This window comes from Sylvia atricapilla, chromosome 2, assembly GCF_009819655.1.
Source record: "Sylvia atricapilla isolate bSylAtr1 chromosome 2, bSylAtr1.pri, whole genome shotgun sequence".
In the NCBI taxonomy this organism is placed as follows: domain Eukaryota; kingdom Metazoa; phylum Chordata; class Aves; order Passeriformes; family Sylviidae; genus Sylvia; species Sylvia atricapilla.
Window position 1 is genome coordinate 53,390,521 of NC_089141.1, and position 25,671 is coordinate 53,416,191.

At 39.0% G+C, this 25,671-nt stretch overlaps 1 protein-coding gene across 1 annotated transcript in view; it reads right to left on the reverse strand.

The window, feature by feature from the left end:
* Positions 1 to 21,005, reverse strand: part of LRCH1 (leucine rich repeats and calponin homology domain containing 1) — a 111,961-nt gene extending 90,956 nt beyond the window's left edge. The window contains 1 exon segment of the mRNA XM_066313291.1: positions 20,665 to 21,005. Coding sequence (XP_066169388.1) covers positions 20,665 to 20,908 — 244 coding nt within the window. The 5' untranslated portion in view covers positions 20,909 to 21,005.
* Positions 21,006 to 25,671: the final 4,666 nt, after the last annotated feature.

Below are 25,671 nucleotides of genomic sequence, written 5' to 3' on the forward strand. Positions count from 1 at the left end.
AGGCTAGGCATTCATTTAAATAGCCAAATAGCCTCTCTGCCTTTCTGGTGTGCTCTATTGAACTATGTTCAATAATAAAAAAGGCTTAGTTCTACTGAGAATTTAGATATCACACAGTAGTTGCATGTCAAAAAATGGGTTTATGTTAGCATTTACTATCAACGTCATCCAGCAACTGTGCCTATTCTGTGGTTAGTCTATTTAATTATGGCAAACCACAGGCTACTAATTTGCTAAGTAATTTATAGGTTTTCTTATCTTTTTTCATTGTATGGCTTTATTTGCTTTTCCTCCTTCACCCAATAGTCACATCTTCATTCACATTCATTTCAGACAATTCTACAAGAGCACACAGGCACTGCCAGTGTCAGGGACATCAGCATAATCCTTAAGAACCTACATTCTTTTCTACCACTCTTGTTCAAAGCCTTGCAAATTAAGCACCTCAACTATAAAGTAACAGAAGAACTCTAATAAGGCACACACCCCCCCAAAAAAATACAAGCCAGAAGAGGATTTAAAACTTATTTCTAGTTCTCAAACAAAAAAATCTATGGAATATTTTTAAGTACGTTGTAGAAATATACTATACTTTTAAATTAACAGAGAGTAGTTCCAAACTATAACATAAACCAGATATTTAAATCAAGGATCTTTTCTGAGTCTAGAATATTCATATAAAGCTCAAAAAAACCCCAACCCACTTCAGAGTTGAAGTTGTTACATCAAAGAAATTTCCTTTTTAGAATCTCTGGACTAGGTTGCTTAGCTCTCCTTTATAAAACTGTTTAACATGGAAAATTCTGGTTTGTTTCTGGTCATTGCTCATATTTTCAGCAGTCATAAGGGAAAGAGAACATTCTTCAGAAAAATCCTCAGGTTTCGTGTCAAGGGGCTGCAAATAGTTTCAATGGGATGCCATTTTCAAGCTTTTATGTAATTAATGTTTTTTTTAATTTGGAAACCACTGTTCTAGAGAAACTGTCCAAAGTGAAAAATCAGTACAAGATGTCTTCTGCAGTGAAAAATCAGAACATCTCCATCCAAAAATATCTTCCATCTCCAATTCCAACAGATCAAAAACACTTAAAGAAATTCTCTCTGACATGGAATTTTCAGCAACACAAGTTCAAAGGGAAATGTTTTCCATTCCTTTGTCTCAGTAAGAAATTACAAGTAATATCTGAGTAAATTTTTACACATACTTGAATGTTACATATCTGATAGCATTGTTAAATACTTTTTCTACCTTAATCTATTCTTTCAAGTCTACATACATCACACATCTTGATTTGACAAAGACACAGGAATGACCTGTCTGCTACAGTAGTCCCTATTTCTGCAGCTCCAAAGCATCAGGGCTGCCTAGAGAGACTTTAGGCATTTACTGCCAGCATAGATAGGGACACATCTGTATCAGCATTGTATTACTCTTCTCAGACCCTGCACAATCTTGGAAATAATGACTAAAACTTATATGGACATACCCACAGAAATCATAAAATCATGAGTGAAGAGAAGGTTAAAATATTTTGTTTTCTTGCTAAATTGTAGCCAGACATACTTAGAAAAAGAACTACACAAGAACTCTGACAAAATTAAAAAGAGTAAGATAGAATTAAATGGTGCTAACACTCTTCTACTACTTACTTTACCTGTAAAAACAGAATAGGGATTTTAAACCAATAATTAGCTGAATCCTTTACATAAGATCACTACACAACCTTTATATAGTTACAAAACAAAGTAGCTAATGCTAGATTATTTGTTTAGATATTAAGAAATTACTGTAAAAATAACAGTTTGTATTGTGAGTAGCAACCAAAATCTGAATGAAATACATATAATGTTTCTTTAAATAAATTCTGCATAAATCACAAAAACTTAAAACTGATCCTGAAAAGGCTCAATGATTACTCTAATTACCTCTGATTTTAAAATTATGGATATAAAAATGTGCCTTTTTTTTCTTCAAGCTACAAGATAAAAGCCCAAATTTTCAGTCCATATGCCTGAAGTGTGTACATATGTTTACATCACGTTCCACATGTCTACAGACATAGGCTTGTACATAACTGCAAATGAGAGAATACAATGCACAAAGACTGAGGCAGTTCTTTATTCAAATCCATCCCTGCCTTACAAACTGCTTCATACAAAACTCTGGTTAGCAGTCATTTCAATTTTCCCTGCATACACTTATGGAACTCTGAACAGATGTGTCTATGTGAGTAGTTACCCTAGGGAACAGTCTTTAATGAAATACATTCTCCTGGCTTAACTGTAGTTTTATCTGGCAAAGAAAGGTGTCAATCAAGGTATATCACCTGTGCTACCAAGGCTTAGAGAGGCCTATGCCTGATGAGGCACTACTAAAAAGTGAAGTTCTTAGAGGATGCCCTTTTGAAGCTGTTACACTTCAGATTTTTGTTTTTCTGCAAAAAGAGGTGGTGGGCTCAATCTTCTGTTCCCCTCAATTTTACTTGGTGTCAGAGGCAGACCAGACAGCATTTGCAACAAAATCCAACTTTTTCAGTGAACAAACTGGTTTCATCACTGTAAAATGAGATTAAAGCAAAAGAGGGGAGAACAAAATTTCCAAGTGGTATCCTAAAATCCAGAATTGCCATCTTACTCTCATATACAGTACAGGTCTATTCATTCCGCTACTCCAAGTTAGCTACTAAAACACTGTGCAAAACAATAAATCCATACCATAACTTAAAAGTTTCCAGACTAGCAAAACTGCATGAAAAATGACTAAAAGTGTAAAGCTAGCTCAGTATTTACATAGTAGTTTTATGAGACCAGAAGTCAAAGCTTCTTTAACAACAACAAAAAAATAAAACTGCAGTCTAAAAAATTACCTTTGACCACAGTAGAAATCCAATGGAAAGTCACTAAAAAACTTATAGATTAAACAGTTGAACAGTATCATACTTAAACACTAACTTCCTCCAGTTAAATTACTGCCAGGCACACTGACTGACAAGCATTTTAAATTAAAATCGAGGAAGATAGAACAATCCCCCAAAGAAAAAACATACATGCTATTGAACTACAGAAATACAGCATAGTAGGATATAGGCTCAGTTATTACACTCATTGTACTCCCTTTCCCTTTAAAATTTACAGCTTACTACATTTATGAGAACAATACAAGAGTTTCAGATTTAATCACACTCAAGTTCAAAAACATTCAATGCACCTAAGACAGTAAAATCATAACTCTATTTGCTACTTTTTTGCCTAACAGTCACTCCTTGTTTCTTCAGCTATAAAGGCTAACACAAAGCACAAAAACTCAAACAACAACCAAACAAAAAGAAGGCATTCAGAGGTCTAACGTTATTTAAACATTATTTAGAAATTTGTCGCTTCCCAATCCACCTGCTGCCTGCTCCATTGCTCACAAACTTCTCCAGTTATAACAGGAAAATTCTCACTAGTTGAAATCTACTGCTCTGAAGGTTTATAGCCCTTGACAGTTGTTATGGGAAAAAATTGAAAAGCAACAACTCATAAATACTGTTAAATCCTGCCTTAATGTTTTATGAGGAAGAAACATATTGGTAACCATGTTACAAAGTAGAAAATTTAATTAGTGGAAGAGAGTTTTGTGAGAATAACATTCTAAGACATAATTTGATTAGATGTTACTGTTCAAGAAAATACTGTAGAAAATAATAACCCCAAAAAACCAAACAACAAAATCCAGTGTAACAACAGTGATGCTGAATAAAACAGTCCTCAGTGCACTTCATTACACACTAATACATGGCTGAATCATAAAGTAATCTGGTATCATCTTGCCACAAATGAGTTCTCCTGCAGATTTTCATTTGATTAAATACAGAAAACAGCTTCCTTTTAACAGCTACAGTTTCTGGTGATTTGTTGAAGAAAGCAAAGAGGAGAGAGAAAGTAAAGAGAAGCAGGTATTTGTCATGCATCATAAATCCTGTTCCTCCATCTGTGTGGGAGGAGACCATTCACACCTTAAAACCATATTTAATGAAGCTATATAGTAGACACACTGCATATAAGGAAAATATATTCACAGTTGACATAAATATAAAGGAATAATTTTCTAACATTCAGATCCTGGAAGATAAGAACAAATTCTCCTAATATTTTATTGTTTACATTCCTGCTGTTGTGGATTTCCCAAGACAGTCAGAAAGAGTGAAAATCAAGGCATAAAATGCTAGACCATACACACTATCTAGTGAACAAGAATAACCATATTCCAACAGCTCTAACTGCTTTATAGTCACATTATTTACAGACTATTACAGTCATGGTGACACAGATAAACTCCTGCTGAACTACCTAAACTCAGATGTTGAGAGCAAGCTAAGTAAGCAACATGTCAGCAGACCTTGCTCAGAAAGTAGGCTGAACAAGCCTGCGCTGAGGTTTATGCAGATGAAGGAAGACTGGTACACTTCCTTACACTGCTCTAACCTAGTCCAAAGTATCATTTGTTTTAGAACATTAGGACAGGGAAAGTCCCATATACATCACTCAGAAGGGATTTTGCCAGTAACTTCACTCCTGCCCACGTTTCGTGCTACCTGCATTTGCATACCAAATTTTCAAAACAAACCCACCCACAACTTATTTTGCTTTGCTTGCATGTGCAACTTTTCTTTACCTATTAAATTCGCTATCTCGACCCACACTTTTAACCCTTCTGACTCTTTTCTCCATTCCACTGTAGGGGAGTGAGCAGCTGTGTGGGTTTTAACTACCTACTAGGCTTAACCCAGTACAAATAAGTAAAATTTACTGCCATAAAACTTTAAACAGTTTAGTAATTCTAAACACAGGCATTCCACAGCTGCCATCAGAACTCAAAGAAAAAAAAAACCTCACACACTATCTCAACATAAGCAAGTCTGTGTCTCTGAGTATTTTTACTGAGAACTCCAATCTTGAGTGCTACAAGCTCCTCACGAAAACTTTTCTAATGGAGAAATCCCAACGTACACAGAATAATACTTTAAACTAAGACAGCATCACATTCTCTTTTAAAGTGTTGTAAAAACACTTCCTAAATGCATTAACCTAGGTCCTCTCTTCAGCATTTCCTTAACAAACTAACAATAAGAGTCCGCATTTGGTAATACAGATGCAAAACATGTCAGAATTTACATCAATACACAACTGGAGCAAAACTCTACAAGTAGGTCTGTGGATAAATATGTCAGCAAACAAAAGGTGTCTGAATAGTGTATTTTGCATAGCTGCAAAGCAAGGTTGTAAAACAAATCTAATCACTTTGAGTATTGTTTCAACCACATAAATGCTGGGAATTCATAACAAAAGGAATACCTGGGACTTCAAGATACTTGGGAATGCCTCAGCTAAATGAACTATGCTTCAGCAGACAAGAACAAGATTGAACAAGTTTAGACTTGACTCAGCTTTGCAATGGTGGTTGGACTAAATGACCTACAGGGGTCCCTTCACCAGCATCTTAGGTCCCTTCACAGTTAGCCTGTGAAATCCTATAAAATTTACATACAAAGTTGGAATAAAGTTTTTATTAAATTAACTGCATATTTTGATTGATACTCACCATTTATTTACAAACAAATATTCTCTTAAAGGAAGGTGTTTTTGTGAAGTTGTAATTAGATCTTAACCAAAAGGTTTTAAAAGGACAATTCAAATGCCAGTGAAATCAAAATTACCACAGGTAAGAGAAAAACACATATAAGAGATCCAAAATAAGTGAACATGGCTCTGCCATACAAGAAAGGCAGTTGAAGGGTTATGTTTTAGATCACAAAATGACCTGGAACCTACACTGCAATTATTTATAGTATTTTAAATGGAATAGGTAAAAATCCAAACCACCTACTACTCTATCTTTATTGCCTTAGATTTGATCACCTGGACATCTGTACCAACAATTCACCTTAAACAGTAACACTGCTTAGAATGCAATCCCTTTTATGTCACTGACACTTCTAAAAGCTGGTCCTTCTGTATCCATAGCACCAGCACATAAAAAATTCTGATGTCATCTGCATTCCACCAAGGGTGGAGGCAGACACTTTCTCAAAATGAGTTCCCGAGAAATCCACATTCATAAAACCAAAACATCCTGTTTCTATAAATGGAATTGTCAAGCAATCCATTCTAGGACAGATACCCAGGGAGGGATTCTTAATTACAAAGCAGTTTTACCTGTATTTGATTTAAAACCTTCCTCAACATAACTTCCATTTTTATGTTCCTAATTCATACAGCAAAACAGGAAAGGAAATGCAAGTGAAAAATTATCACAAGGAGAAGAGTCCACTTTGGTATCTTTAAAAAGACATGGTCATAAGCTAGATTTGTACACTACTGAAAAAAAAATCGTATTCTACAACCATATGAATATACTACCAACTAGAAGGCATTTTTTATTTGCTCACACCTGAACATCAGTCATTTCAATGAAATCTACAGAGAAAATGGGCAATACCCTCAAGGAAATCATTAAGTGTCTCATGGAAGAAATTAGTTTTATTTCTTCACAACCTAGCATCAGTCAGATTTTCAAGACTTTGCTCCCTAGAATACAAAGCCATTGCTGATAAAATCTGCGAATGATTGATGGTAAGGTCCTGTAAGTATCAGGAAGGCCAAGGTATAGACACACAGGGACCTGAAGCACACGGTTGGTCAGACACAATTAAGGTCATATTTAACTCTATCATATTAAAACATAAAAATACAACAAGAAAGAGTGCAATCATAGAATCACACTCTTGGCAAGTGATAGCATAAACCTGAACAATGACATCAAGTCCAAGGCACAAGTTACTAAAATGGAAGTTGGGTGCATTAACAGTGACTGTTGAGAAATTAGCTGAACACACATTACCCCAAGGAAGGTATTTACAAAGTAACTCACAAGTTGCTATGTCCAGTTGCTAATAATGAAATAAAAGACAATAAAACTGTTAAAGCACCCAAAAACCTGTAAGGTTCCGTGAAACTGCAAGATTTGGGATGTGAAATAATATTTCACAGCAGAACACCAAAGGTTCATTTGTTTAGGACTGTCTCACAAGTCCTTGCAACATTTAGTACAGCAGTGTAAGACAGGAGCAGGCTCAACTCTGTCCCCCATGGTTCTGAAGGTCGTTTCCTCCCCAAGAGCAGGCACAGCAGGCGAAATTACGTACCAGCTCCTTAATGTCACAATTCCAAGCCTGTACTAGTAGTTTAAAACCCATCATCACCATCATTTAGGTCGTTACCCTATTTACATGGGCAGTAGCTTTCAGCAGGAAGCTAGATGGACAATTGCAGTGGCATCCTAAATTACTGTAATAGGAATTATCTCTCATTAATCAAATACCTAAGCTCATTAAATATAAAATTTAAAAATAGTGCATAAACAACTGCAGAAAGAGTGAATGCCTGCTATGGTGGATTAGCTGATTTAGAGAAGAAAAAAAGAATAAATTACCAGAAGTTGAAGCTACATAATACAAAATACAAAATTGATTATATATTTTCTTTGGAAATAAATAAAAGAGATTACGGAGCAATCATACTATTATCATTGGCACACTTTAAAATTGAGACAGTACACATGAGCCATAGATTTCTGATCTAGATACACAGACTCAGGGAAATTGATGGCCAGCATTAGGCAGAGGGACAAACTGTATCAACATAAAGGTCTCTTTTATTAAGACAAATCAATTGCTTCAACATGTTTCAGCAAGGATAGTCCACTAGCATCAGAATGTAAATAGCAGCACAAGATAAGGTGAGACATCTGGTACAGAACAACATGACTGACTAAATACTCCATGACTTTCAGAGAAAATCCTCTAAAAGCAAGCAGCTTCTGTTAATAAAGCAAAAAAAACCCTGGCAGCTTGCTATCCTCTATAATTTTCTTTTTTTGTAAGACTGCTTCCCAATGATTTATTTACACTGTCCCACAAGAAAAGCAAAATTATGTTCACATAACCTTAATATAATAACTTAATCATAATAACTACCAATAAAGTAATTTATTTCTTCCTATGTTCTGTTTTTCCACACATATTCATTGGTTTGTCCTTATGCTATCACTATTTCATGCATCAAGGAAGGGTTTAGAAACATACGAAAAAGTAGAACTCTATCAGGCATAAAGTGGAGCAGGTGAAATGTTTTTATATATAAATACATTGAATAAATTTAACACACACAATGACATAATGGAAATGCACTAAGATTCAGCACAAGCAATACTTGCTTTTTTCCAAGCACAAGAATACCTCCTGACTGCAAATATTTTTAATTCTATGATGAGAACATTGAAAAACACGATGGTTTTGTTAAGAGACAAAGAAGATAAATTTTTAGACACAGAGTCATTCCTTCAAATACTGTTAACCAAGAATGTGATTTATCTTCAATAAGTACCTTAACAAAAATAACTTTTAAAAATACCAAACATTCTATAAAACTATTTGGCTGAAGGCTACAAGCAAGAGATGCAAGCAGCACATACTATATAGTCATCAAAACACAAAACAAAAGGTATCTGTTTTACAGGGACACCTGTATTTTGGAAAACTGGCAAGTTTTCTGCCTAGTCCAGTAAGCAAGATTCAAGCTTTCTACAGACTGAGCACAAGTATTATATTATCTGGAATTAGTCTTTTTCATAAACTGTTTAGAACATCATGATTTGTATTTTAGAAACTGTAATTCTGGAGGAAGATAGCTCTCTAAGATGCTCATACTTCACTACCCCCTTCTAATACCATGATTTACTTCTTCATTTTAGAGCCTTAGCACCAGTAATGAAACCTAGTAACTGTTTTTGAAAAGCCATTCACTGGACCGATCATCTCAGATTTGTGTGATCACAAATTTGACCAGAACTCATTTTACTTTGCCCATATTTTCCAGATTAAATGTGTGTTAATAAAGCCTTACACTGCAAAGTTAGAACACAAAAAATCCAATATTGATTTCTTGGATGATTTCAAAATGAGGGTTCTATGGATGTTTACGAGCTATGTCTAGAAAAACTGATTCTCATGCAGAATTTGTCCATGTTGACTTCACACACAAGAAGAAAAAAAAAGTGTTTTTTTAAATGAATTCTATTCCTGAAAACTTTACTTTCTTGCAGCACCATGCATTATTCTTATTTAGTCCAATACAAAAAATTTGGGAAAAAGCTAACAGATTTGTGAGGCATGTAGGAGGAAGCAACCTCCAGCTTTTTTTGCAAGTTTTCAGACCTTTTATTGGCATCAGATTTTTCAGATTTAACTAGCCTGTTCACTATTCTGACTATTTCAAACTCCTGGTTTAAAACTCCATCCAAAGTATGCAGAAATCATTCCGAAACTTACATTTATAATAAGCACACATTCACATATAGTAACCAGTACATTTGTTTCTTGGAGGAGGGCAGTGTTTGGTTTGGGGTGGATTTTTTTTCCTTTTAAAGGTAAACCCTGCAACACTGGAAAGAAACACATGGAAACTTCACAGATTCCTTCTATTGCCTACATGTACAATCTCAACTGCAAAGCTTGAGTCTCACTGTTCCCACAGAAAAACCCTGATTCATTCCTTCATTTTAAAGCCTTTCCTTGCAGAGGCTAAACCTTACACTGTCTCTTAATTCCCTTTAAAAGTACTTATAGAAAAGCCTCTTTTTCTTCAGGTTACCAATGCTTCATAGATAAGCATGGCTCAAATTTTTCTGATAAATGGGATGCTGGAGGGATCCCAGAGCCACATCTCCCCACAGCTTAACATTTAAGTGCATAACTAAAATGCTTCAGTGAGACTTCCAATTGCTGCACTTCTGTTACTACCGCACAGAACTGCTCAACACCAAACGGAGCTCTGAGATTCCAGAAGCCATTTTTAGCCCAAGGCACCAGGCCAAAAATAACCTTTTCAGTTCGCTAGGAAGCCAAATGTACAAAGATATGAAAACTGGCAGAAGGAGTACAGCACTTCTTGCCAAAATACAGAAATTTTTTTTTATTGTGTAAAGTTACTACTCTTTCATATTACCTGATTCTTAACTGATTGCAAATCTATAGTCATATTCTTTTTGAGACTATTTCTGAGTTGTATGTCTGTGCCAGATGCTACTATAAAGGGAGTTTCTGCATTGTGTTAACATATTTAAAACCATTCCCAGGACTTAAGACCTTAATGGAAGCTTTACTGCTATCCCAGCATCTTCTAGCACAAAATTAATCCAAATGCCTCAACATCCATTCTTCAAGATACCATACAATGACAGTCAAAAAAAAAAAAAATTAAAGTAACAATAATAATAATAATAAAAATACCAGAGAACCAAAGTTAGATTACATTCACAGTTTTGCTTCTGATCTGTTCTGAGATCTGGATTAAGCCATTCAAAATTCCTGCTTCTCAGTTTCTCAGTTTTTCCAATCTAGACAACCAGGGATAACCTGCATCATTATAGAACAATGAAATAACTCATTGAGCAAAGTTTGCACAGCAATTGCTTAATGCAAACATAGAGCAAGATCTGTGCTGGGAACCATTCAAAGTAGAAATCTTAAAGTCATTACATTAATGACCTAAAGACTTAAGCTCTTAAAGTCATTACATTAGCAATCAATATAATTACATAAAAGGCTTTCAAATTACAAGAAATTCAAAAGACAACTTTCTCTACACTTAGAAGTTCCTGACTGGTTGGCTAAATGTCAAAGTCACATACAGCACACTTCAGCAGAGCAGTAATACCATGACACAAAAGTGTCTCATGGTCTACACCATGACAGTGTCTGTCTTATCTCAAATTCCCTCACAAAAATGCTAGCAAACTGAAGTTACTGGTAATTTTAATTAGTTTATATTTTCTTTCAAATCATAAGATTCACTCCACTCGCATGAAAGATTTTTTTTGGAGTCTGCCAGATTATGTTCATTTTTATGGTGAATTCTAGACAGCACTGGGGGGAAAAAAAAAAAAAAAAAAAAAAAAAAAAAAAAAAAAAAAAAAGAAAAAAGAAAGCAGTTCCGAAGATTGGGGAGAAACTTGACAATTTTTTTTAAATGGAAAACAATTTTAGACTCTGCAGCCTTTTCATCCCCCCTAAATAAAACCTCAAAAAATAACATATAAAACTACATGTTGCCAAATTAACATAATAGTTTTCCATCACATTTGAAAGTTCATAGAGTGAATAGAAACACCCATTAAAACACGGCTACAATTCAGTAAATCAGTGTTAATTTCTGCACATTGTGACTATGAAGCTACATCACCACATTGATGCTGTATAGAAACTAGAAGGAACTGGTACTGATGGGTCTCAAAATAAGACCAAATATGGAAATATTTCAGAGGGATGGCACAAGGATATTCTTGGTCATACATCTTCCTTCAAACACACTTGTAAGCAAGGCAAAATAAAATACCATGTCTAGCAAACCTTACAAGTGACAGGACGTCTGTGAGTGAGGAAAAAATCAAGTCAGTAACACAAGGCAATGTGAAGGGCTGCTAAGGGGAACACAAGCAAGGAGCAGGCATTCAGCAAGACTGGAATCCAAACCTTGGAAAGGGGATCACAGAAAAAACCTACCAAGCAGTTTTCTTGAACTGGGATGAACTCAAGAAACAACAACAAAACAATCAAACAAAAAGCCCTAGCAACACAACATAAAATGAGCATGGGAACCCCTGGGTTCAGTTGTTCCCCTTGATCAATCACAGCTGGATGTAGTAACCAGGGCGTCCTTGTCCTGCCCCAACTGCTGAGAAAGCTCCTTTCAGCTTTGACCAGACACCCATTCCAGAAATCTTCACAACTGTCTGCATTTTTTTTAAATTATATAACATATGAATGACACTATGTTCTTCCTCCTTCCCCACTGAATAGACAGTCTATTTGTTGTTAATAGCCTTGCTCTGCCTTAAAAAGACTGAACTGAATCAACTCAGCTAAGCCTCACTATTCTCAAAATACAGTAATACAACAGCAGCAATGGTACTACCTGTCTATAGTTCAATAATCTCTATTTCTCCTGACATTAGGTTTTTAAATAGTTAAAAGTTCAAACAGTACAAAAAGTCATATTAATAATAAAAGCTTTGCTGACCATGATAACAATTTCATTGTCTTTAAAATATGACATAAGGTTCTTACTGTACATAAACTATTGCACTTGCATTCTAGGTATCTTGCCTTACCCTGTAAAGATTATCCAAGGGTATACTCTGCTCCACTTCTTTCCTTGACTTAACCGCTGATTCAATTTTCTTCTCCTATCCCAATTCTTGCCAATTTTACAAAACTTCATCAGTTCCAGTGATTTTTCTTGGTACTCTCATTTTATGAACCAGTTTCTTTCTGTTCACCAAACAACACATCCAGCTCCTTATTCATGTATTTATCTCCACAGTTAAATGTGGTGGTTTTTTCCTCCATCTTATTTATTTTCAATTTTTACTTTTTGCCTGTCTTATGTAATGCTGTACAGGAGAGGCATCCCTTCAAATAGCACAACCAAAGATGCAGACTCTAGATGCTAAAAAACTTCATGCCTTTTCACTTCAATTTACCGTGTGTGAACATGTCATTTGCAGTCACTTTGCTACTTTTGAAATATACTACTTTAGAATATAAACTAGTGTTATGGTAGTATTTTAGTATTCTTTACAGTAAAGAAATCAAGTCACATGCTATGTTTAAGGATACTTCCAAAATATACTTTGCTGAATTTTATTTATTTAATTCAAAAAATTATTTGCCTTAAATCCTCCACACACATATGCCAGCTGCTCCAGCAATGTCACCTCCTACCAGAAATAAGTATTTATCAGACTACGATAGTACAAAACACCTAGTTTATATAGTGAATTAATAGAAATTAAATCTGTTATTAATCTAGTATTTTAAAGCACCACAGTCCTGAAAGGATATAAAAATATTACAGCTACTGTACTTCGCACCAAGGAATACAATCACCCATCTGCAGAAAACCAACATAAACACCTTATCCATTCGGCAGCACAGCTCACTGCTAACATGGTGCTCAGCTATTTTCCCCTTGTTCTGCTTCTCATAAAGACCAAGAACTCTATTCTGATATTTAAAACCTCCAGCTACTTCCAGTAGTTTCTCTAACCATTCCTAGAAGAACTACCTTACATAATCATCATGAACTTATCAGTTAGCTTTTAACAAAACCCACACAAGCTCAGCTGAACATGAAACACTTCATGTGGCTTCAAAAGCAAGTGCAAACCTCAGGCTCCAAATTAAGTGCAAAACTAACCCCCCTTCAGCTCTGCCACGATCATCCTCTCACAAATTTTGACTTTTTGTTTTTTCCTTTAAGAATATTTCTCCTACAGACTGGGATAAGAGGACAAAAGACTGTTATTGTTATTTCTATTTTTAAATAGTTAGGAGGTTTACAGGCATTAGGGTGTTCTGCACCATACAAGGAAAAAAAGAATAAAAAGCTGGCCAGCAAGACACCCTTAGAGAAAGACACTTGGGATGTGCGTTAGAATTTCATAAATGAACTCCTCCCACAACGACACATCTATGCACAAATTTAGCAGAAAGGAATTACTCCTCCAGAAGCTTAACTCCTGAGTACCATTGCAAAGAACTGCCCTGTTGTTTGTGTAATACCTTGCACAACATGGTCAGCAGAGAGCAGTCAGAAGATGTAACACCCATTTCCAGTATCGACAGCTGAACACAGGGATAACGTTTCTGGCTCCTTCAGTTTTACACTTTGGAGGACAACAAATGAGTACACTTTCCAAAATTCTGGTCTCAGCAGAACAAGTTTAAGATATCTCTGGTTTAGGAAGTGTCATTTCCATTATTTAAATCATACTGATTTTAACTGTGAATTAGCAATCTAACCAGCTTGGGAACGTTCACAAACCTAGTAAATGCTTACTATCAGTCAGCAAGAACACAGCAGGCAGAATGATCAGCCTGTGGCCTGGAGAAGTTACTCATCCTTCCCAGAATGGTTGTTTGGATACACAAAACATCAGTCTCTCCTTGGTTAATCTTGCAACTCTGCAAGCAGCAAAATCACTGGGTTCTCCTTATGCAGGCAAATGGATGCTAAGCTTCCCAAACTTAAATTCAACAGTTAGTATTTTAAAGTATGAATTTGAAACTATTATTTGTAGCATCAAGTCTGTAAATGTCACATATCTTGGAGGCAAATTATTTTCTCCATGTTTAGCTGATTCTCTATGCAGACAATTCTATTCATTATGAACATAACTGGCATTTTTCCTCAGTTCTACAGATGTCAGAGAATTATCCCAAGCTATTACATGCATTTTCCTCCTTTGACTTCATATATTTTCTTTCAATAGTTCATAAGTTTTCATTCTCTATGACACTTCTGCCTTTAATAGTATCTTCTTCTTATCTATTTCCTTGTTCAAACCTATATTGTATTGGCATTTGCCCCCTTCCAAGCCATGGACAGCTCTACTGTGCAAATATTCATTGTACTTTGTCATAGCTGATTCTGCCTCAGGCTCTTCCCCTCACAGAAGCATTCAGTGTTTCCAAACCTCTGTTTATAGTAACTCTGTTAAGATTCATAATCTCTCCTGTTTAAGAGATGTCTAAACCAAGATGCCTTTTTTGCTGAAGCCACAATAGTAACAGACCAGGGAAGGACTAAAAGGAGGGTCACAAACAATGTGGGGATATTTGGCTTCTACCTCCCACCTGGTGAACACAGTGAACACAGGAGAATGGATCTGCAAAACTGCTTATCTAAGAGTGTATCTAATTTGAAAGGGAACCTGTTGCACCTTGACTTCCATAACAGCACTTCTGGAGCTCTGAGTCAGTCTGTTCCAAGCAGATTGGTCAAGGATGCACAAAGTGACAATATTTCTACAAAAGCTTTCAGCTTTTATTCATTTACATGCACAGCATGTCCAAACATGGCAATTCTAGGCAGAGACATTTAAAAAACTGCCACCCTAAAGGGGAAGTTTATTTTGGGGGTAAAGGTTCAATCCACAGCAGAGCCCACTCCTGCTGAAAACTGAGGGGTTTCACCTTTTCTCCCACCCGAGGCTTTCTAGGCTGGCATCTCACCCAGCTCTTAGCCCGTGCACTTGTTTTGAAGCCTCCGTACACAGCAAGCAAGCCAAAAAGAACAAACAAACAAACACAAGGGAAAGACACATACACACAGAGTCAGCGGTAGAAAGCCATTAATCTGCTCAAGCCACATTCTGAAACAGTAACCAGGCAATTGTGTACTCATCCCTGGTTCCATGCAACGAAGACAGACTGAGCTAATTCACTTTATTTTGTGCTGAGGAGAGTCTAACAGTACCTGTAAAGTCACTAGCTGCATTTCAGCTCTGGGGGCATAAATCTCCGGACAAAAGAGGTAACTTTCAAAAGCACCACTGACTGGACTTTACAGCAAAAGAACTAATAGACTCTTTTCAATAGAAGTCAATAGCCCTGATGTTTATAAGACCCACAAGCAAGGATATAGTCAGGCTTCAGGAAGAATAAAAGGGCCAAGAGGGTTTAAATGGTATTCTGCAGTTACAAGTTGCTATGCACATCAATGTTTCTAAAAGAACTCTTTTAGTCTGATGATAAAGCTCTTTCCCAAAGCATTGCTCATTAATAAAAACAGAAGCCAGAATATGTTGGCACAGAGATGTCCAGACAGAGCACACCATCAGGTGGTATCAGAAACTGTTAAATATATAACAATGTTACATACACTGCTGGATACATAATAATGAATACAAAATTGATTCCTTTTCATTTTTTAGCCATAAGAATTACATCTCCTAAGTTTTGGCTGCAGGGTAATATTCAATTCATTAGTGATAATAAGCAAACATATTTATTGTTTCTCCCTGTCCTAATATACTTAAGATATTATTTATGAAAAAAAAAAGTAAGTAAGGTTAGAAATCTTCAAAGAAACACAGGAAGGCTGTAGCAAGGGACTGACTTTTGAAATGAAAAAGAAACAGAGTTCTATTCTTTTTTTAGGCTTATAAAGGCGTTATTTATTGATATGAGTTTAGATTAAATGAGCAAAATGAAAGGCTCTGCGCCTTATCCAAAAAATACCACAATTTAATCAAAAGATGAATTCAAAATTATGAATAATTCAAAGTAATTATCAGAGAGAATTCTTAAAAGGAGAGGGACATATCAAGTATCTTTTTCTCTAGTGGCCAAATAATCAAATTCTAAACCAGAATCCATACAGTGATCATATTTGATATCTGGAAGTCTGCAGTAGCACAAACGAAGCAGTCTGGATGTGTGAGATCCTGCCCAGTACAACCTGCACTTAGAACAGGTGGAACCAACTGCACATGTACTGCTGTAACCAGTGAAGGAGGAATTCTGTTAATAAAGCAGGAGAAAATAAGAAAAAAATAAACTATGGCAATCTAATGCACATAGAATCATAGAATGGTCTAGGTTAGATTGAACCTTTAAATGTCATTTAGTTCAATTCCTCTGCATGGAGCAGCAACATCTTTGACTAGATAAGGTTTCTCTGAACCCCATGCATATCATATTTTATTTTTTTTAAAAAAGAGGGGGGGAATAAGAAAAACTACTGTTGTTATCAGCAAAGAGGAATGAAAGGAACATATTTCACCCAAACCAGCATCAATGCTCACAGTGATGCTGTGATTTTTCTACCATCTTGAGAGCAAATCCATAATTATACAGTTGTTGGGGGTGAGGTACAACAGTCAAAACAACTATTTCAAAGACACTGCCAGGCAAAGGTGTCTTCAACACAGCATTGTCTGACAAGTACAAGTACAGTCCACTGAGAAACACTTTTAAAAACAGCAGGTAGGAACTTTTATCAAGAGAGCTCTTGCACAAAAAAAAAAAAAAAAAAAAAAATTCCTTCCAAAATTTCATACTGTCCAAAGCAGAAATTAAAATCTTCAATATGTAATCCTTTTCTAATAAATTCTTTAAATTACATGCCAGATTATTTTCTTCTCCACCAGGTCACTATAAGCAGCAGGTAATCCCTCCTCATGTGCCTAACTCACCCAACAAAAATGGATGAAGCAGGTATCCACCAGAAAAGGTTCAAAGGATCTGTCTTCAGAAATACAGTCAAAGCCCACAGAAAGAGGCTGAAGGAATACAGTAGACAGCCATGGTTAACATCTTTGGGGCCTTTGTTTGCTCTTTTATAAAGTAACATTCTTCCAGCATTCCCAGTGGTTTGGAGGAATATAATTGCATGCTATTACTTAAGAACTATGTTATTACTGTGCCACTGCCTTCTGCATAACCCAGCCTGTAATAAAAGTGATAAGAATAGCATTTATTATTTTTGAAATTGTTTTTGCATTGCATCCACACTGATGTGGTTTAAAATGTCTGACTGAACTCAGGACACTTTACATAGAGGTTTTATTTTCTTCTAACAGTTCTGAACACCATGAAAACTCCGTTCTGTGTGCAGAGATACTGCCTGAGAGTTCCATCTGACCAGGTCACTCAGCACTTGAGCAGAACTCTCAAAGACCTGAGGAAAGAATGTTCCATCACATTTCTATAACCAAGGTGTATATAATGCAAAGAAAAGTCACAGAAGAAAAAGCATAACAAGAAGCTGCAGGAACAGAAAGTGACAAGTAGAGTTCAGATTCTGTAGTTATTACAGAATGTAACTGCAGTAAGAACTAGAAAAATCAAGCTATCCCATCCCAGCTGCTAAAGGCAAACAAGCCATGTCTCTTTCATAAGTGCATCAATTGCTATATAAATTTTGACTTCTAACTTCAGGAAAAAAATAAATGCATGAACAGAGAATTTAAAGTTGATCACATTTTTCTTCCTCAGACCTACAAAAAGCACTCAAAACCTTCCTAGAAAACAAGTCTGATAACATTTTATTTGAGTGTAGCTGTGGATTATCACTTTCTGAAGCAAAAAATATTGTCAGTCTGTAACACTAAAACACTGTCAAGTGCAGACATGGTTTCAGTTTTCTGGAAATTCCCTGTGTCTCAGACCTCTAAACTCAAGCCCCCTCACTAATCTCCTCTACATCAAGGAGTATCTTGTTTTTCAGTGAGACTGGCAATCCCCTTCTCCCCTTAAAAAAAACAGTGAAAGGCTACCCCTATGCCAATAACCAATGTTTCAGGACTTCAGAGACATGTCAGCACATCAGATCCAAAACTCTAAGTCACTCATTTCAAGGATCTATTCTAAGTAGCATAAGAAAGTTTTATACTATGCACATTTATGGAGAGGAAGCAGGAAAGAAAATTCCCATCAAGAGTTTCAAAACTCTTGGCCTTAAGCCAAGCATCTCTTCTGTTTATATATTTGTTATGTAATGTAACAAATTTAAAAAAAAAGGATTTTTTTAAAATATATCAACACACAACTTTCAAGGCAATTCCCATTAAACGGTTACAACAAGCTGTTACAAACAAAACCTTAAAGCAACTATAGATTAACACAGTGTTCTTCTAAAAAGGGACAATGATAAAAGGGCTGCTGTTGTCACAAGATTAAGACATGGGTTGATCTACACTGCTGTTTATATGAAACAAAAAGAGAATGAAAACACAATTCTACATTCAATTTCATATTGAATGTTTTCCACGTAAACTCTGACCAAAGCACAATAATGCTTGAAGACTACTTTTTTTCAAAAAAAACCAGTAGAACAAGCAAGCATGTAACAAGCAGGTGCTACCTATACACACTACACACAGCTCATGCCTGTACAGCACATACTTAAACAACACACAAATACTGACATGCATTCACTACCAATCAGACAATTTTCTCCCCAGTATATAATCTCCTCAGTATACAGTTTGGTTTTCCAACAGTCTGGTTCAATACTAGGTCAAACTAAACAATTTCTGGATTTCCAAACTATTTATCTTGTATTGCGGCATGTCTGCTAGACTTCAGCTTTAAAAACTAAATGAGATAAAAAATTGCCTTTCTTGGGATGAAAAGTCATTCTTCTTACCACATACATGCCTATCCCTTTCACATCTGCTACTGAGTCAGCTAAATGGTAATTCATGCTATCAATTCATGCCAGCTCCATTCATCAAGCTTCCTTTGCTTTTTTTATTGATATTATGATACAGGTGCTCACACAGACCAATGTGAAATCCACTCAGCAACAGCCATCAAGTAACAAAGTTAAGCAACAATAAAACAATAACAGTAATAACATGACACCTACCACACATCTGAGGCACTAACCCTGGGACAGAGAAAAAAAGCAGGCAGCACATGTGTCTCCAGACACAGGAAGGTATAAATGCCCTCATGTGCAGGAGTAACTGAGAATTTAGATTCATGTTATCACATGTCTGCATGCAGGTATAGCACCTGCTGTTTTGTGGGACAAGAACAAGTGACTGCACGTCTCCTGCTCTGCTGCCACAACACAACTATCTCCAGCAGGCAACTGGGGACACAAGGGCATGCAGAGGCCATACACTGAAGACCTCAGCAATACACTAATATAGTCTTCTAATGTGGGTTTGTACCACTCTGCCTAGTGACACCATGTCAAGAAGGGATTAGGTTCCATCACCTGGGATAAACCGGGGCAGGAAAACTGATATGACCCTTTGAGGTGGGCCTGTCTTCCTAGGTGAGAAATAAGCATGCCTTTTTCATGTTGGAAGAAAGGCGTGAGGGCAAGTTAACACAAACTGAATACTTTTCCCCTCACCACTCCTGCCTGCAGGGTAGTCAGGCCTCCACAGATTTACGTAAGGATGGTGTCCCCCACTGTAGAATGCATACGGTGTCTATGAAGACAGGGATTTCTCTCTACATTTGCCCTGGAAGATAACACTGCACAGAGTTGGCACTTGTGGCTACATGACTGTAAGGACACTACGTGGGGATGTCAGCCCCAGTGCTGAACAAGTGGCATTTGTGAGAGGTAGTATGCTCTCTGCGGCCCCTGCACAGCCGTCTTCCTATGGACATGCCTCCACCTAGGGCATGCAAATAGGTGACACGTTCAGAGGCACAAGAGTATCTCAGTGTGGCTCCATACTGACTTGCATGACCGCCGTGCCAGGTGGGTTCAGCCACGAGCAGCAGGACAGAAGCAGCAGGTATGCACCCTGGCACTGTGTGTGCATTCCTCCCGCGGCTGAATCAAAGGTGGGCCGGCTGCCTCCGCAAACCTCAGCAGTCAGGGAAGGGTGGCACAGAGACGCACATTCCCCAGAGGGGGAAGAGGACAGGTGCGAGCAAGAATTCATTCCGCCAGTGTGCCACGAGAGAGGCAGCTCTGCCTCACCAAACGCCGAGCGGGGGGATGGAGGGGAGCGAGCACAGATCCAGCCATATGGAAGCAAACACCTACCTCACACACCAAGGCGGGGGGAATAAAGAAAGCACGGGGTCCACGGCGAGATGGGGGTGGGCTCGGCTTCCGTATGGGGACGGGCCCCGGGGGAAGGCGAACGAAAGGGTGGGGAGTGGGCGTTCGCCGCTCAGGGAGGCTGGAGGGCACCAGTGTGCCTGAAGGGGCGGGGCGGGGGTCCCGGGCGGCTGAACAAACCCACCTTCCCCGCTCCCCGGCCGCCCCCTCCCTGCGCGCCCCCGGCCGCTCGCCCGGGCTCACCTGCCCGCACCGTGTCGGAGAGGTCGTGGCTGTGAGCGGCAGCGCTGCGCGGGAACTCCTTCAGCTTCCTGCCGCTCAGGTTGAGCCCCCCGGAGTGCGCCGCCTCCTCCAGCGCCCGCTCCAGCCCGCGGGTCAGCGGCGCCTGCAGACCCAGCGCCCCGCCACCGCCGCCGCCGCCCACCCCGGCCGTCGCCGCCAGAGCAGCAGAGGGGAAGGGCTGCGACTCGCCTCCCAGCGTCGCCATCTTTCCCTCGCCGCTGGGGGTACCCGAGAGGGCCGCCGGACCTGCCTCCCTCCCTTCTTCTCTCCCTCCTTCCTCCTCCTCCTCCTCCCGCTCGCGGCGGCGGCGGCGCGGGCAGGGGGCGGAGGCGCGCGGCCCGGGCGAGGCGCGCCCACTGCGCATGCTCCGCCCCTCCCGGCACCGCTCCCCGCCGCGGCGCCCCCTAGCGGCGGCGCGCTGCTGCCGGCGCTGGAAGTGCCCGTGGGAAGGCGGACAGGGGGCGGCTCTCCATTGTTTCCTTGCCGCAGCGTTCCTTGTAAAGCCGGCCCGGGAGGCCTGCCCGAGCCTACTTGGGCCCCTTCTGCCGGCACCCGGCGGAGCTGTCCCCCAGCAGGGCCCAGGGGCTGGCTGGGTGGCGATGGGCGGCGGGGCGCTGTGGGCCTGCAGGTGTGCCGGCAGCAGCGTGTGCGGGCTCGGCTTTCCTCGCCGGGAATTAAAAGCTCCAGCGGCTGTTGCCGCCGAGCCAGGCCTTGGGGAGAGCTGCCCTGCAGAAGGGCTTTCCGTGCCGCTTCTCCCGCAGGCCCCGGTTCACACCTGTCTGTGCCTCCCTCTGCCCCAGAGGGACCCTCGAAGCATTTACAGTGACCAGCCAAGCGCAGGAACCACCATCCGCTCAGTTTCCTGTGGGATGACCTCTCCGAGCCGCTGGGGTGCTGGGTTTGGTTTATTTTCCACTTCCTCTCTGCAGTTTGGCAAAGCTGAGCCCAGGAGATGGAGAGGAGCAAGGCCGAGTGTTCCCGCAAGGGTTACAGAGTTCAAAGATAAAACAGACTTGTACACCATCCCCCCTGACCTGTGCTTTACAGACCATTACATTTCGCTCACCCTGATCCGTGATCAACTTTAAACCAAAGCCTTCCCAGCTCCAGGAAGTTCAACCACTGAGCGCTACAGGAACAAGGAAGACCTAACTGGCACAAGGAAATAACCCCAAGTCTCTGAAGAACACGAGACATCAGAGCGAGTTCAGCAGTCTCTACCAGAAAGAGCACTTGGGGAAAAAAGTGTTAGGAAAATGGGAGGAAGGGTGTTAGAGGTGGACCTGTTAACATAAAATATCATAGCATCCATTAAAAACTTGTTCTTTATCATTAAGATACGTTCTCAGTTATCAGCATTTTTCATTTATGTTTTATATGCATTGTATCATTGCAAAAGCATCAGCAAGCAGCATAACAGAGTTTTTAAAGAGATGCCTTTCATTAAGGAAAGAGCTGTAAGGTAGATGGCTAGGAGGGTGTTATTTTACTGTAATTACATTTATGATACACCTAAAATACAACCCCTGAGCTTAATCTCCAGTGCAAATTCCCCTCATACCAACTACTGCTGTGTTTGATGGCAGAGATCTTAGTTTCCGGCATGACTAAGTCAGTGTACTACCAATTCAAGAAAATTTTGGATGCACCAGAGAGTAAATCCTGACATTCCTTGGAACAGCCCCAGCTGAAGTTAACCAGCAGTTACCACAACATTTGTGCCCAGATATCACATTGCTTTTCACAAAGCTTGTTGGTGGGTTATGAAGATCGTATTACCCATAAATTTCCACTAGTCACAGCATGTTTTGGTTTTGTTAAAATGCTTTATTCCAGTTTGTGTGCAATCTTTGCATTGCTGCTGGAAAGCATAAAGAAATAGATAAATAGCTACATCTTCTCAGCAATTTAAAGTGTTAACAAACAGTGAGTAATAAAAACATTATTCAACTTGAATGAATTGTGAATGAGATCTAACTGCTAGGCTCCCCCTATATTTTTAAATGCAATTTCTTAAATGAAAGTTTAATGAACTAAGTACTATATTCTTATACATTTAAAGAAATCTGAAATACTGTAGGTTTTATAACTTAGTAAATTACTGCATGGGACATTTCCTGTGTATTAAATTACCCAATATCATGGAATTTTATTTGGAAATTTTAAATAGTAGAACTAAACCTTCAGGTAGCATAATTAAAAAATTCCTCTTCCAGCATCAGGTCTTTAGAGTCAGGAATCAGGCCCGTCTTCTGGTGAAGTTTATGAAGTGTTCTCACCAGTGGAACACGATGTGCCTTCCTCCCCCACTTCTGGTAAGACAAAATTATTTCCTAAGCTGATTTTTTATTTAAAAAAAAAAAAAAAAGTTTTATTTTTCTCTTCATTCACCTCACACCATAACACTAATCCTGGGAATTGATTCACAGCATCTTGCTGAAGGGAGATTATCAGCGATACCTTTCTCAGCCTTATCTGAAGGATAACTCGTCCTCCTTTGAATGAGGTACTCAAAGCCCAGAGGAGCCACCAGGTCACCCTGCTTGCAGGCAGACACTGTGTGCCCACTTTGGCTGCCCTGCTGGGCTCACATGAAGGGTCTGTGGCTGGCAAAGGCAGACAAGTCAGTACACCCTTCCCTCTTAAGACATGCAACATCAGGACAGCTAAGATTACAAAAAGGCTGAGGCTACGCAGGCACTTGGCCTAGCAGGGGTAAAGAGGTAGGTTTTGCTTTATAGCAGTGCAAGGGCACACACCGGTCATCAGGGATCAAGAGTGATTTAAACTCCTTTTTGATCTGAGCAGCTGAGCTGCAATGCAGACATGTCCTGTACTCAGACACTGAGTTGAAACTTCTCGAAATAACACTATGAAAACTGCCCATGTTATCAAGATCATGGAAAGCAAAAAAAAACCCTGCACAGCACTGAGGCTGTACATTGCCTTCACTTTCTCTCCTCTCTCTGCCGGAGCACTGCGCCAAATCAAACTCTGTTCCTATAGATACAAAGGATTAGAAACTGGAAGCACTACAAAAAACCCCCAAAAAGATCAATCACACCAGCGCCAGTTGCCTATCTATGCAGATGCATTTGGAAGGTCATGCTCCATATATTGACTTTGGTCAGATCACTAAGTGGGCACATCCTGGCACAGCTAAACTAACCTAGTGTCAAGCTGTCACTGAAAGCAGCTCTCCCATTCCTTGCCCCCACCAGTTCATATGTGACAGTAGTTGTAGTTGTTTGACTCTTCAATAAGACTTGGAACAGCTTAAAAAGGGCTGCTAGGAGCAGCTCTAGGAGGAAAACAGTGGATACTCTTCATCAAACTGATAAGTGTAATAGAGGAGAGAAGAATGCAGAAGGAAGTCTTACGGATGGTATCAGAAGAGAGGTGACTGTTCTGCCAGTTGTGTCACACATAAAGGTTGTGATAAGAAAATTCATGTCAGAGATGCACAGAAAGTACCACAGCTAGGGAAGACATAAACCTTAGAGTTTCAGAGTTAATTTCTATGACTCTAAATTAGCAGAAAAAAGGCAAATGGCAAGGCCCCATGTGGCTTGTAAAGATCTTCACCTCATGTTCCATGTGCTCTAAGATAATGCTGAAGAAGGAATTGTGTGAAGTAGCTCAGACACAGTCTGAGTACACCAATGCTTTCTTCATGTGAATATTGCAGCTGGACAAGGTGTCTGGTTTGGAGACAGAAATAACACACACATTAAGTAAAATGTCAAACAGAAAGTGTGTGGCACTCAACCTGCAGGGCTGCCTCTGTTTGGTGCCACACAAAACAGCAGCTACAACTTAGGACACATTATACATCCTTGGTAGCTTGACAAACAGCACCAGGACAAAGAAAATTACTAGAGGAATCTCCAGAGAAAAAGTATGCATACTGAAGCATCAGGTGGCGCAGAATGAAAGATGCTCCTTTCAATTAGAGCACAGACTCCCTACCCTGCTCACAGCATTCCTGGGACGAGCAGTTCATAGCAGACACACCAGAAGGATTAGTAGACTACACAGAACAAACACATCAGGGGAATGAGTAGGCTACGCAGAACAGACAATGCTCTGGAGCTTCCTTGCGGCAAAGCTGGTGAAAGGAGTTTGAAAAGCAAGGAAGCAATATCAGGAAATGGCTCAGAAAAATCAATCAACAGAACACCTACCTCTCAGAATACAAGAAAGCAGGAAAGAAAAGAAAGAAAAAAAAGACAGAAAGGAAGGAAGGAAGGAAGGAAGGAAGGAAGGAAGGAAGGAAGGAAGGAAGGAAGGAAGGAAGGAAGGAAGGAAGGAAGGAAGGAAGGAAGGAAGGAAGGAAGGAAGGAAGGAAGGGAGGGAAAGAAAGAAAGAAAGAAAGAAAGAAAGAAAGAAAGAAAGAAAGAAAGAAAGAAAGAAAGAAAGAAAGAAAGAAAGAAAGAAAGAAAGAAAGAAAGAAAGAAAGAAAGAAAGAAAGAAAGAAAGAAAGAAAGAAAGAAAGAAAGAAAGAAAGAAAGAAAGAAAGAAAAGAAAAGAAAAGAAAAGAAAAAAGAAAAAGAAAAGAAAAGAAAAGAAAAGAAAAGAAAAGAAAAGAAAAGAAAAGAAAAGAAAAGAAAAGAAAAGAAAAGAAAAGAAAAGAAAAGAAAAGAAAAGAAAAGAAAAGAAAAGAAAAGAAAAGAAAAGAGAAAAGAAAAAAGGAGAAAAAGGGTGAGGGGAAGAAGAGAACAATTAATTGATAGGAGACGAGGGATTAAGGGGAGCTTATATATAAAGCAGGAACTCACAAAGTAGATAAGCAAGATAGTCGCTGCTCAGAAGACAAACAAGGTTCATCCTTACATAGACTCAAGCAAGCTCACTGTATCAGGGAACAGAATTATTTAATTGCTACAGAAAAAGAAGCACTTCTTGGTGCCTGACATTGATTGTGACAAGCATTGGGAGCTCAGGAAAGCATCTTCCTCGCTGTGTTCT